Here is a 13864-nt window from a genome sequence, read left to right on the forward strand (position 1 = left end):
TGGCAATGTATGTGATCTCATTGCCCATAAAACACACACACACACACACACAAACACACACACTCTTTCTCACACACTCTCTCACACACTCACACACACGTGCACAAACATACACAGACACACACACACACACACACAATGACAACACTGGCTCTGAGACGCAGGCCTTACCAGCACATCTGTTTCATATCAAGCGAAGGTCATGGCAGCGGCACCTTCTGTAGAAAAAAATACCACACCGCACCGCACAGCACAGCACAACACAGCGCTCTCTTAAAGCAGTCCAGGCACTGGAATATCTGTAAATGGTGCTATCGCCGTCCTCTCTGCCTAGCCTATGCGCTCGGTCTGGAGCACAGCCAGGGATTAAATGCTGGATTATCGGCTCGGCTAGATTAATGGGCAGGGAAGCAAAAATTTGTCTTTGAGTGAGGGGAGGGGAATGGGGGATTGTTACGACAGATGGAGTGCCACTGGTGGGGACAAGGGTCTGAAATGGATTTCTGAGCCCCTGAGCTCTAATACAACGCCCATCACTTTGCTAGACCTTTATAGTGAATGTATTTGGAAGAGGCCTCACAGATCCCATCCTTATTTCCTGTATCCATGACAGGGTTTTCCAAGGACACTTTTTCTTTTAGTCAGAATTTAGGTTTTTCAGAATCTTTTTTTTCAAAGAAAGCCAACCAGCCTTTCCCAACACTGAAACCCCAGTCATGTTTTTTTCTCTGTTTTCACTTTGGCTGAAAGATGAATCAATTTCTAATTGAAATCGCATTTTGAAGTAATGCAATTAGCAAATCGTGAAGGCAGCAATTAATCGCGCAGCTCACGACTCACGACTCTGATTATGTGGAAGTACTTTGATAATTCCTGAGACCAACTTTTTAAAATGCGCCATAGGCAGCTGTATGATGAATGAGAGAGAAAAAAAGCAGAAGTGTAAGAGGAAGAGGTAATATTTTGGAAATGTATTATAAAGTAAATATTCAACTGAATCTTTGCTGAGAGAATCTTTGCTGAGAGTCATTTTGGAAATGTATTATAAAGTGAATATTCAAATGAATCTTTGCTTTCAAAAATATATCACAAATCAAATCGCAATATCTGTCCGAAAAATTGCAACTACATATTTTCCTGAAATTGCTCAGCCTTCGTTTTCACTGCCTTCTTGAGAGGTTGTATTTACTGTTCGATGACGATGGGATCGAGTTTGCAATATTGAACTCCAATAATAGATCAAACACAGGCACTATATAGAGCCCAGCCATTTTAAGACCAGCAACATCTACAGCCATTACAAAAAGCACAATGGGAAATAAGCAAACACTGAAATTACTACACAAATAGAGCGACCACTGCTTACACCAACTAATCTAAAACAGATGAAAAAATGGTGGGAAATCAACAATGTTCTCTTGTTGTTAATCTTCTTCCTTATTCCCTGGGCTATTACAGCCCCACAACAACAAGTATCTTCAGTGCATACCTACCACACAGTTTCACATTTCTCTCTACTGCAGTGGGAAGCAAAACAAAAAGGTTGTAAGAACTTGCACAGTTCCTGTACAAGAGAGTAATGGGACAACATGAGGTGGCGGGAGGTGCTTTTAATGACTAAATCTCACGTTGTTATTGTTGCCAGACTGAATGTTTGCAAACAGCTCACCCTCCTAAATGCTTTTTAATACGACCCACATGGTAGGTGGGTTTTTTTTCTTCCTTGTCATGAACAAGATGATGGGGATAAAAAAAACATGATGCCTCCAAAGTTCAGGAGAGCATGCTAGCACTAAATCTTAAAGAGCCTAAACAAATCCGAATCAAGCTGCTTCTCTTTCATTGCGGGATTAGAAAATGTCGATATTTGCATTTTCCAAGATGAGTGCTGCTTGTTGAGAATGCAGCTTTTTGGCACATTACAACCACTTGCTGGGGAGCACAAAAAAAAAACATAATTTCAATGTTTTTGTGCAGTTGTCATAGAATAGCATTATCATTCAGCTTTGAGAATGGGGATTGAGAGCAATGCACAAAAAAGTGTCATTTCAGAAAATAATTTCTAAATAAAAAAGCCACAACATGTTGCCAGTCCAACGTGAGATTGCATGAGCCTCCATGCGCAGATCCCCTGATCATTCTGAAAAGACCAAGCAGTTTAGTCGATTACCTATTCATATCATCCTCTGATGTATTCCTCTTGCAGCCAACTGCAAAGCGATATAATGCCATTTGTGCAGGCGGGCCAAAATTCCTGCTGATTCTCTGGGAAATCTGGATTACTCAGTTAGAGTGAATTTCTATGACGGGAACAATAACAACACGTATTAAAAAAACAAAAAAAACAAAAAACGCTGAATGTTGAAACAGCCTGGCGCTGGATGCACCCACAGGCAAAGTGTAGCACCAGTGAATGGGCTAGCACATTATTGGCACCTAGCTAGCTTTTAGTAAAGGGGCTGTTAGGCCAATCTCCCACGGCGCTGTAAACTAACCGCCACTGGCCATCCGCTTCCTACAACTCCAAAGTCGCGACGGTCAACTCGCCAGAGGGCAGAGGGAGCGCGTGGGCCAGACAGAGATTGTGTGGGAATTACTGGAATGGAAGCTGCTTGGGAAAATGGAATTAGAGCCGTAGAGGAAGGAGCAGTGGGCCGGGCTGGAGGGGAGAGAGGGGGCTGGGGTTAGCGCTCAGTGACCGAGAGACCTTGTTCACATTGACTGTTCTTCTCGGAGGGGGCTCTTTTTAACTCCTGATCACCACAAGGCTTCCTAAACAAGCCCCTGAGTTACAGACCAGGGGGAGAGTCAATGCTGAGAATCAATGTCACACACGGCATCTAAAGTTCAAACACATGTCTAAAACCCGCAACAAACAAATAACACATAATGCACAGATTTAAAAAATCATTCTGCTCTTGAGTTTTGGTTGACCGTTTTATCACCCTTAAATAAAAGCCCACTTGCCCACTAACTAAAAAGCATATTGGTGAGTGTCTTTAATTGCAGACTCTATTAGTCTAGAACGAGGGTCAAAGATCACTAACTCTCATTAGTCCCAGACATTTTGCAATTTAGTGGAGATGCAGACAGACAGAGACAGTGCCTCAGACAGAGGGAAGACAGAGAGAGAGACCTGGAAGCAGCCACAGCCATATTAAACGCTTACATGAAGAAGATTAAGGATTCCCCACAGACTGAGTTGACACCCTCAGACAGTAGACATGTTATCTCCTTATTTTCGCAATTAGATGACAGTAGCCTCACTGCAAAAATGCAAACAGCCTTGGATTGAGTCAACAGAGGGGAATATGGTGGCCCATCTCTCCCTGTCGAGCAGTGTGTTGGAAGAAATACTTACCCAGCAGCCGCTCTCAGCTGAGTGTGTTGTGTTTTCTGTTGAGTCATCCCTATCAGACGTTTGGGGCGAGGATCTGAGGAGCAGAAAATCTCCAGCAGATGCTTTTGTCTGGTTAATACCTTAAAACAGTGACGGGGGTTACACTGCGAGCACACCAAACATTGTTGAAAGAGTGGCGCTAATTACGGTTTATCCTCCCCTCCCAGCGGAAGGGTTGGGGGAGTGTGTATGTGTGTCTCTGTGTGTGTTTGGGGGGGGGGGGGGGTGTTGCAAAATACATCCAGCCCTAGATGAGGAAACTCAAGTCCAGGCATACGGCTATGGGGGTCTGCGAGGAGGGTAGAGCAATTGCATTCTGCCACACGCAAGCAGATGCTACAGAGTCAAGAGAGCCAAAGCTACAGGATGACTCCGTGCATTTTAATTTCCCTACACAGATGCCTCTTGCCAGTTGTTCTCTAATAAACTTGCTTAAAGTGGAGATGCCTGTAGCGGTGCAGACTCGTCTGACTGAAAGAGAGAGAGAGGGGGCTAGAGGGAGATAGAGAAAGAGATGTGGGGGTAGGTTCGGGGTAAATAGAGACTGGGCGAATGGTAAATAAAGGTTGGTGGGAAAACACTACATGACTGTCCAGCTGGATTCCCCTGACCACTGTTCTGTGTTGCTGTGGCCCTCTCTTTACAGCCAACATTGACCACGCAAAGTATCAGTTTCCCAAGACCATATGGCAGTTGTCCAAAATTGCACTTAAAGACTGGGAGCATTTTGCCCTTATCGTTGCACAGAAAACAGATTTATCCATTTGTTGTGGGTGGCAGTTTGCTAGAACCAAAGAGAGGTAGGGGGCGAACAAAACAGATGATATGTAGTGATGTGAAACAAAATAAAGAGACCATGTGACTGCAAAGAGCCAGTGACCACTATCAAGGCAGTGCAAAGCCAGGAAACACATTAGTGGATTTCCTGACTCTTAACCCTGCTTCCTTATGGACCACAAGCCAGCCAATTTATCAGGAGAGGGACACTAAATTATTTCAAAAGCACACCCCCTTTGGCATGACAGCTGGTAGACAGAATGGTCAACTCACTCATGGCTCACTTCTGGTCCAGTATCTCCAGTAGGTTCAAGGACGGTACTGTAACCACCCCCATACTGAGAAGCTAGCACTAGAACAACCCTTCCCAGCAGGCCAAGTTCATCAGCAGACAATCTTGCGCCGTCCAAGACGGCCCCCAGGCCAGGCTCAGCTCAGAAGAGCTGGATAAGGAGCTGGGAATTGAACGGAGGCATGAGCGTCATGTGATCCAACTCATTTTCTCTCGGTTCTGTCCCGTTCGGAGGCTCACTGCTAGTTTTCCACCCATTGCACTGCTCATCTCTCCATGTCCTCACAGTCTGTGGAGGCTATGGAAGCCATCTGTGTGATGTTCAGTATCTTTTTTTGGAACACACTGGAGCGGGCGAAAGCCACAGCCTCCCATGCAACCTCAAGAGACGCCAGAAGGTCACTCTCTTCCCCTGTTGGTCCCTCTCTTGTCAGTATCTCCTATTCCAGTAGAGGTTATTTACTCACCCAAAATCAGCGAGAGGCAGATTATTAGGGTAATTTTCTCGAGAGTCAAGCTTTCACAGGAAATGTAAGCCAATCAGACGCTAATTAATATAATTTGAGGATAAATAAGATTTATGGGTGTTGCTTGCAGTGCATCTTGACCTTTCCCACGTCTTTCTCTCAAGCATGATCACGGATCAGAATAAACTTCATTATTCATCCTAATTTCACCATTACGAAAAATAATGTTCCGTTAATACACGTATAGGTCGCGTCAGCCATGGGTCACTGAATGCTACTTCCCCTGAAATTATGATCAATTGTGAGTCCATAATGAAATGTGCCACGCTTTTTCTCTGCTGTAAAAGAATCTCTGTTTGCAACGGTGGCCCCAGACGAAAGTGAATGCTTTAGTGTGCTTATTTTTTTTACTAGTTTATACCTTGCGGATAAGGAAAGCCACAGATGCCCGGGCATGGATGGAGGATCAGAACGTCCTATCTCCGCCTTCAAGAGCAGACAGCGGCTCCTTATCGGCAAGTCGTGACAACAAAATTAAACTGTCGTGACAGCCGGAATGAGGGAGGAGCAGTGATGTGTGAAAGTGTTACGGGGTGAGACCACAGTTCTTCAGGATCTCCCGGGCTCCAGACAAAAAGGAAAGAAAAAAAAATAATAAAGTCCAAATCACCCCTCTTCACCCCACCCAAAGTACAGCTACCATACCCACACACACACACTCACACACACACTCACATCTCAGCTCGTCATCTTACAGCTTTGTGCGCCAGTGACTGCTGAAAGGCTGCAGGGCGGTGGCTAGGCACACACTTGACAACAGACGTGCCTGGCGCGAGTGGCAGTTTGCTGTGGCGGACTGTTTTGTTTTCCGAGCAGGAGCGCCTCTGCCTCATCTCACGTCTCACATCCATCCATGGCTGGAATTTGGTCCTACTGGCGGGCCAGCTGGCTGGTTTGAAGCTCATTAGTCCTGCTACGCGCTTACGCAGGCTGTTGACAGGCCTTAGCAGCCACCGAGTGTTCATATGCCGCGATAAGAGATGAGATGAATTTGATGGTTTGCCTGCACTGCAGCTCTCAGTTGCCACTGGATTAAAGCACATTAAAGCACAACCTTTAAGAAGCTAAGTGGAATCCGGGATTGTCCATATGATTTGTTTAATGAGATTGAATAAGGAAACCAAACCTCTATTTGGGTCTAGTCCAATAGCACAGATTGGAAAAACTCAATGTACTCCCAAATGGGGCTGGGCAGAATACACAAACCTACTGATACAAACAGAGCCTTTCTCAACAACTTGATTTGGTTGTCTGGTAGAGAGTGTCTGGACTTACAATACCAAATAATCAAGCCATATCCAGATATATGACACAGCTATTGGAAAACAGGCAACCAAAATATCAACTCTAAACCACACTCAGGCTAGGAGAACAGAAATCCAGATGAAGATGAAACTAGTATTTAAAAACAAGATATGCTCTCAATTATGTTATACAATTCTGGCCTCAAAAAATAAGACTAAGAGTGTGTCTGTATGCATCCCGTCAGATATCCTTCTGGAAAATTCTTTGTGTGACAACAGGTATGCCCTAATCACCATGTTCTTTAATGGCCCATATGATCAGAGCAATTCCTCTATGGAGTACTCATCAATATGCAAATTGTTAACACAGTTATATCAAATGACAGTGAACATACTTTGCATAACCACCATCTTTCAGCAGATGACGGAATATAGCCTTGTAGCCATGACGCCAGACATGAAGCCATGTTGGCAGACCTGGTAAGCATGAAAAAAAAAACTCTCTGAACTGGGGTTTAAAAAGGTACCATTACAGTAATTCATCATAATTAATTTCTGCTGCAGTGAAATGATTGTGATATTGTATATATAAATATCAGTGTTTCCCATACATTGACTTATTTGTGGCGGCCCACCACAATATCAACATTGACCACCACACAATGATTTTCCAGGTTGTACTGATTTGTGCTTAAAGCTGGTTAGCATCATAACCACGCTGCGCTAATTTGTTAAAAACTGTTGCATTCAAGTTAATTCTGCAAACCTACCACCACAAATATAATTAAATTCTGTGGGAAACAATGAATATATTGTATATATAATATATAAAATATATATTTTACGGTCACATCCCCCGGCCTTCTTCTAAAAGATGCCAGGGTATTTACAGGACCAGTCTGAAAAGCCACATTATCATGTTGAGTGGTTAAAAAGAATACAAAAAAGGGAACTAAAATGCTTTTAAGTGCTCTAGTACTGCATGCTGCTGGCAGGCCAGTAAAGATATGTAGAGGCGGTCAGGATGTTTCTCCACACGGCCTCGGTGCCCTCCGCACTCAGAGAAGTGCCACAGGGAAGGACCCAATGTCCACAAAACCGAATCCGAGGTGCAGATAGATAGATAGATAGATAGATAGATAGATAGATAGATAGATACTTTATTGATCCCCAGGGGAAATTCAAGGTCTCAGTAGCATACAGACAACACACACACACATTCACTAACAGCAGAAAAAGTCATTAAAAGTATATAATATAAAAACACAACTAAGCAATAAGGACAGTAGAAGATACAGAATGTACTAAATATACTAAAATACAAATTATACTAACTAACACTTAATCTAAATCAATTCTAAAAACAGTATCCACATAGCGGTGATTAATTGCAGGGAGAGGGAGAGGGGGGGAGCGATGAGATAAGGGCCCTGGCCCTAATAGCGCCAGCCCCTCAGCTATATAGCCCCAGCTACCTGCGGAGAGATGGAGCACGCTGCCAGGGCTTTGCCTCCTCTCCACCTGCTCCCGCAGATTGCTGCTGGCCCGCCAGCCGCAAACACAACACCTGGGTCGGCCATCCGCTGACTCATGCCGTAACAGTGCGTCATGTGGAGGGGTGATAGATAGAGCGAGAAGGGGCAACAGTGAGAGAGAGAGCGAGAGAGAGAGATGGAGGGAAAAGGGAGAAAGTGAGCGCACCATTCCGAGTGTGCTGAGTGAAACTGAGCCAAGTTGATATCACTCCGACACAAACCTTCCAAGTCATGACTTCATAAGCTTCAGCAACTGCACTTTCAATTTCTTTCTAACTACTGCACTTTTAAATGCAACACAGTTGATAATAAAGTTTTAAATAGTTGTATTGTACCCTGTTTAAATAGATCTGAGGTCTGAGTCTTGTGTCTGGGTGAAGAAGGCATTGTGCTGTAACACTGTCTGTGGGCTGATCTGAAATCAGACACTTCATCGCCCGGTTAAAGGAGCGTTGACCCAGGAGTGATTTGATTAAGTATCAGTCACAGTCGTTTTGAGCTGGTGCCTACAAACCATGCATGAACTGGCAGGACGCAATGCCAGACACCAGTCTCTCTCCCTGGGAGTACTGGCTGGTCATGGCATGGGACTAAGGCAAGGGATAAATCAGGTCAGCATCACCTACCGCACTAACTGTTTACAGACCACTTTTTGACCCTGTATGTCAAACAAATCATTCAAAAGCCACTAGCACTGCTTACGCTGTTTAAATCACAGAGAGCTGACAGTCAATCTTGGTCAAGACGGCTGAAATGAAGTATATTTTCAGACCAAGCATTATTTTCATTACACTATCGTACCAAACAGCTACTGCTGTTTCATGAAACTACGATGGAAGAATGCTGCCCATCTACAGGTTGTCTGCATTCTATGAGTGCAATGACAGTGGTGATGCATTCAGACAGAGAGTCAAGTCAAGGACAGTCTGACTGCAGCACGTCAACGCTGGGGAGCTGGGAAATCTCATCTCAATCATGCAGACGCACTGACAGGGAGTTGCCAACACTGGCTAACGTGTCAAAGCAATCAGCAGGCATTGCAAAACACTGGCATACCCCTTTCACACTGTTCTTTCCTGGTCAAATGCTCAAATGAGAGAAAGAGAGAGAGAGAAAGAAAGAGAGAGCACTCTTCCACATAATAGACCACTCAATGAGGGCTTCGGGAAGCTTTTCATCACAGAGGACCCACTCCACCCATCCTGCGACCCACTTAACTGTCCCAAAACCACAACACGTCTCGCATTACTACTGGAGTGGAAATGTCATGCGCTACACCGAGCACAGCAACCGTTACTGCTGTCTTTGCTGTTGGACACACAAGCTCACACACACACACACACACACACACACACACACACACACACACACACACACACACACACACACACACACACACACACACACACACAGGGTGACAACTATTCTGTATTATTGGAAAGAGCAAAGTCACTGTTCAGGAGATAAGCCCTAAGGTGGGATTTCAAACATCCTGTTCTTATTTGATTTCTTTCCACCTTTGCTTCCATCTTGTTTGTTTTTCACACAAAACACCACATCCGTCCATGAAACATGAGGTAACAGAATCTACAAAAAAAAATAAAAAAAATCACAAACTCAGGGAAAAGGGCAAGTCACAGTTGGATAAATGACCTTTGAAACTTTTATTTCTATCGTTCCCTCCATCTCTCCCTCCCCCTCCCTCTCCCTGTCCCTCTCTCCCTTTCTGCCGGTTCAATTTTTTCTATTTGTTTCCAAGCACACAGAAGCAATTCTCTGAGCATTCCCCTGGTAACGCTCACAGATTGTCGCTATGCACCAGCTCTGTCGATATGCAAGCAGAGGTTGCTTCATCCGCTCTCGTTATTCCACACGCATTCTAATTGTTGCACAGCGAGGGCTGTGCAGGGACTAGCAGTGAACCTGCTCCCCTGTCCTCGTCTGCAGTCTCTGTGTACGCCGCTGGCACTGTGAAATCAGGAACAAAAAGGGGAAGGGATCAGGGCATCAGTTTCTCAACAGCTCACTAATGCAATGGCAGGGCACTGGTCAACAGCACCAGGGTAAAAAGGCAGTGAATAGCCGTTCTGTTAAATGTGTTTGCTTTGTGACACTCCCAAAGGGCACTCCCAAACCAACTAAACCCCCTAAGTTATGCTTATGGTGTACACCCATTGCTTCAAAACCATCTCTCGGCACAAGCTATCCAACCGACCAATTGTCAGCCCTCCTGCCATTACCGGTGGGTCAGCCACAGGTCAGTGACTTCCGATGACTATCCCATTCTCTTTGATGACTCCCGTTTCTCCCTTAGTAGGGTACATTATGCCAGAGCAGCAATAGAAAAGCCAAGGAAGTCCAAGATAATTCCCACCAAACTGGTATTGCTAGTCATTCGCTTTTCACCATTTCCATTTTGTATTATGCAGCAATTTCTCTTTCGCCTTCAACGGCTGAATTATGAGCATGCAACAAGCATTGGCAGTGAAAAGATGGGAAAAGGATGGGAAAAGGACTTTCCGGAAACAGGGAAAGAACAGGGGAAAAAAAACAATCTGCCACTTGCTGAAAGGGATCTCCTGTCTTATGCACGCTGAGTGTTGAATTTTGATCCAGTCTCCTGCGACTCCAAGCCGAGGGGAGGAGTGACCCCATATCACTCCCCATCCCTGGCTGCCTGCCATCTGCTTCTGAGGTAACACAAGGCAGACTATGACACCATGGGAGCCGCATGCAAGCATGACCTCCTCTCTCATGTCACTTCAGTTTTCCCAGGATGTTTTAAACTGCCGGGCCTTATTTCAGATTGCAACAAAAACAGAGGAGTTTGGAGCTTTGAGTGCCTAGGTAGAGTAGCCAGCGGGTGAGGTGGAAAACCCTCTTCACGCAAGCCTCAAGCATCCTGTCGTCTGACTGGCTACAGTGTGATTACCCAGCCTGCAGTGCACTGAGGTGTGAAGCGTCAGAGCAAGATAAGAGGTTCCCCACATGCGTTCTCCCTGCATGTTTTGCCGCCCGCTCTCCAGGGATTGTCAGAGGCGGACAGGCTAATCCCCCGATGGGCGGCTCGTGATGGCGGAGGTGCCGGTGCCCACGCCCGCAGCTGCAGCAGGAGCGCAGAGGTGGTGGGTTAGTGTTCCACTCCAGTGGTGTGTCTGCACGGCCGCCCGGTCTCCATGGACCCACAGCATGGGAGCAGAGGGGGAGTCCGGCCCGTCAATCTAATGTCTGCCACAGTGAAGTACATCAAAGCCAGACAGGCTCGCCCCTGACCCCACAAGTCCCACAGTAGCCAGACAGCAAGCCCAGCCTGTCTGACTACATCACTGAGTTTGGGGTTTTGTGTGGGTGTGTTGAAGTGCATATATCAATGCCGACTGACTGACTTTGTGGGTTTGTGTGCATGCGTGTGTGTGTGTGTGTTTCGAAGGGGTGGGTTGGAGTGAAAGAGTAGCTGTCTATCTCTTTAGAAGTGTGTGTTTGTGAGCAATAAAAAAAAGAATAGTTTTACACTTCAGTGCTCCCTATTTGTTACCAGCACAAAAGGGGGATACAGGGGCAATAGCCCTGACACCAGACACCACTGCCCAATTTATCACAAATAGAGGGGAAGACAACATTCACAGAGGCCTATCAAAGCTGACTGCCTGATCACAACCTCATAGATTATTTTCACCAATCTGATGAATCAAACACTGCATGAAGGATAAATTCTCACTCATGTTTAAATGGAGGCAAAATGAAGGCTTTGGGTGATTTACTTGATTTACACACGCTTGCTTTTCTTAAAGGTATCAATGAAAATGCAAACGGACAGTACAGACCAACCCACATTCCATGAAAAAAACGCACCCACTCTATCACTGGAATCTGTGAATACTTTTACAACCACACCAAGGGGCGACTTGCAATTGGTCAATTACAACCCACGCGTAAAAAAAGGATTTACAGCAACTCGTGTTTTCCTCGATGTCTATGAAAAGATTCATCTCCGCAGAGGTTATTTAACCAAAACGCATCTCTGTTAAAACGTGGGTTATGTTGCCGCATCCTGACTGGTTATTTAAAGAAATCAATTAGGGCGACCGAGGCTGACAAAATGCTGTGCTCTCTGCCACAGGGCCACAAATCATCTATTCATTCCCCCTAATCGGCGAACATTTCGTTCGAGAAAACGGGGTAGGCTAAACGTGCATGAACTTGAGCCCGACACATTGGGCTAATAACGTTTCCCTGGAGGAACAGGAGCGGCCAACAAGTAAAGCCTGTTCAGCCAAGCGAGATCTGAGTCACACTGGCCTGTCAAACTCCGCGTCACTCTGACAGTAATGACTTGTTCTCGGCTTGGGTAAAAGCCTTCGTGTTCGTCGTGCGCTCCGTATTGCTCCGAAACCAAGGAATTTTCAGAAAAAGAGTCGTAAAAGGACACTACGTAAGGGGGCGGTGATCTGAAAAATTCTTGCCACTGTCAAACAAAGCAATGAGAATGAGAATGGGTAGGGGTACTGCGCACACGGGTACTTCATAATCTTAACATTACCAACTCACTTTATGAAGCAGCGGGCTCCCTCGAATGTGTATCCTTCTTCCCATCCTGTTGGAAGATCTATTATCGAGAGAGGGGGAGAGAAAGAGAGAGAGAGGTAGAGAGACAATAAATAAATCGAGCCCCGTGAAGCCCCAAATAGAGGCGTGTGTGTAATATGACTGCCGCCAACAGCTGTTACAATGCATGCGTAGTGATTTGCTTCAGCACACCTTTTTACAATTCCACAGTGATCTGCAGTGGTATTAACTGGTCACAACTATGTCCTTATTAACCCTGGTATTTTTATGCAGCAAGTAAGCGTTGAATATGCAACACTGCAGATCACGCTGAGTGCACGTACGGTGGCTAGCATTCTCTGATTTCCTTTACTAAGCCATTGCAGTCAATGTGTATTATTGGAGAAGATTAGCTATTGTAACACCTTTCTTCCAAGAAACACAGGTTACACGGTCCATTACAAGGGCAAATTATGCAGCATAATATCCTATCGTATTCTAAACTAGGAAGGAAATAGCCTACTAAAGAAATCCATGAAACCAGGAACATTCTGTTTCAGCGTATGTTCGTTTTTGTAAAGGCAAGCAGGGCAGAGATGAGATTTTTCATTCTTTTAGACACATGTTTTGTAAGAGGCGACCTGTCAATGACATCTTCACCAGAAAATGACACCTCTCACTCCAACTCCAAGCGTTCCGACAGACAAACGCCTTTCCAGTTGGTTCATTCCACTGAGTAAGACTGAACTTTTTAACAAGTGTCAGAATAAGTCCAGGTCAAATGGTTACTATACGCCAAAATGAATAGGCAGAGGTAGTCGATGCGTTAAACATGCTGCTTGGGACTTCAGTAAGATTTCTGTAGTTGCCAGCGGTGTCGAACTACAATCTTTATAATCAGATAGACATTTTTTTCTGCAAACCTTATTCATAGGCCCTAAATATAAACAATACCTGGAGTTTTTCTGTGTCCCGTAACAACGGCTTCTCCAGTAATGGGATGTAACCAGGTTGTACTCTTTGCTTCTTCACTGTTGGTAAGAAATGGAAAGGGTGAAAACGTATGCAACAGCTGGAGGTGAAAATTCGAGATAAAAACAAGCACCGTATATCCGTAACATGAATCCATTAAGTATTTACTTGATGAAGAATACTCTTCCGTCCCTGGTTACCCCATAACTCCAAGAAGAGGGTAGGCAAGAGAGCCAGTCCGGGTTTAGATCCGCCGCCATGTCTGGTACTGTGTAGCGATGGAGGCGCGCGCCTCCGTGCTACTCGCGCGTACACAGACACCCTAGCAACGGGTCTGAGTATAAGGGGAGAGAGACGTGCCTCTGGGGGGCGGGCGCGTGCTTGCAAAATTCCACTGAATTTACCCTCACCACCTCATCCTCGGGACAGCAAAACTAAAGACTAAGGTTACTAATGTCTAAATTATTTTGGAGAAATGAAGGCAACGTCCACGTTGCCGTAATAGCCTGTAGCCTGCTTATGGACATGTTCAATTACGTGGTTTAGTGTCAAATAAACCACTTGGGTCGTTT

General features: G+C 45.2%; 1 protein-coding gene across 11 annotated transcripts in view; it reads right to left on the bottom strand.

Annotated features, from left to right (window-relative positions):
- The window catches only part of plekha5 (pleckstrin homology domain containing, family A member 5), a 118379-nt gene extending 104827 nt beyond the window's left edge, over window positions 1-13552 (bottom strand). For 10 of the 11 annotated variants that reach the window (XM_076296536.1, XM_076296544.1, XM_076296535.1 and 7 more), the window contains exons 1-3: window positions 13461-13552; window positions 13275-13351; window positions 12324-12381 (exon numbers count right to left, since the gene is read on the bottom strand). In XM_076296536.1, coding sequence (XP_076152651.1) covers window positions 12324-12381; window positions 13275-13351; window positions 13461-13552 — 227 coding nt within the window. Of the gene's footprint in view, window positions 1-9004; window positions 9744-12323; window positions 12382-13274; window positions 13352-13460 lie in introns of those variants that run through there. The other variant, XM_076296541.1, reaches the window with a different exon arrangement.
- Between the last annotated feature and the right edge of the window lie 312 nt (window positions 13553-13864).

This window comes from Alosa pseudoharengus, unplaced genomic scaffold (genome assembly GCF_046254945.1).
Source record: "Alosa pseudoharengus isolate Yale_2024_CS ecotype anadromous, Long Island Sound unplaced genomic scaffold, YU_APseudo_1.1 YU_APseudo_1.1_scf_20, whole genome shotgun sequence".
NCBI classification, from domain to species: Eukaryota; Metazoa; Chordata; class Actinopteri; order Clupeiformes; family Clupeidae; genus Alosa; species Alosa pseudoharengus.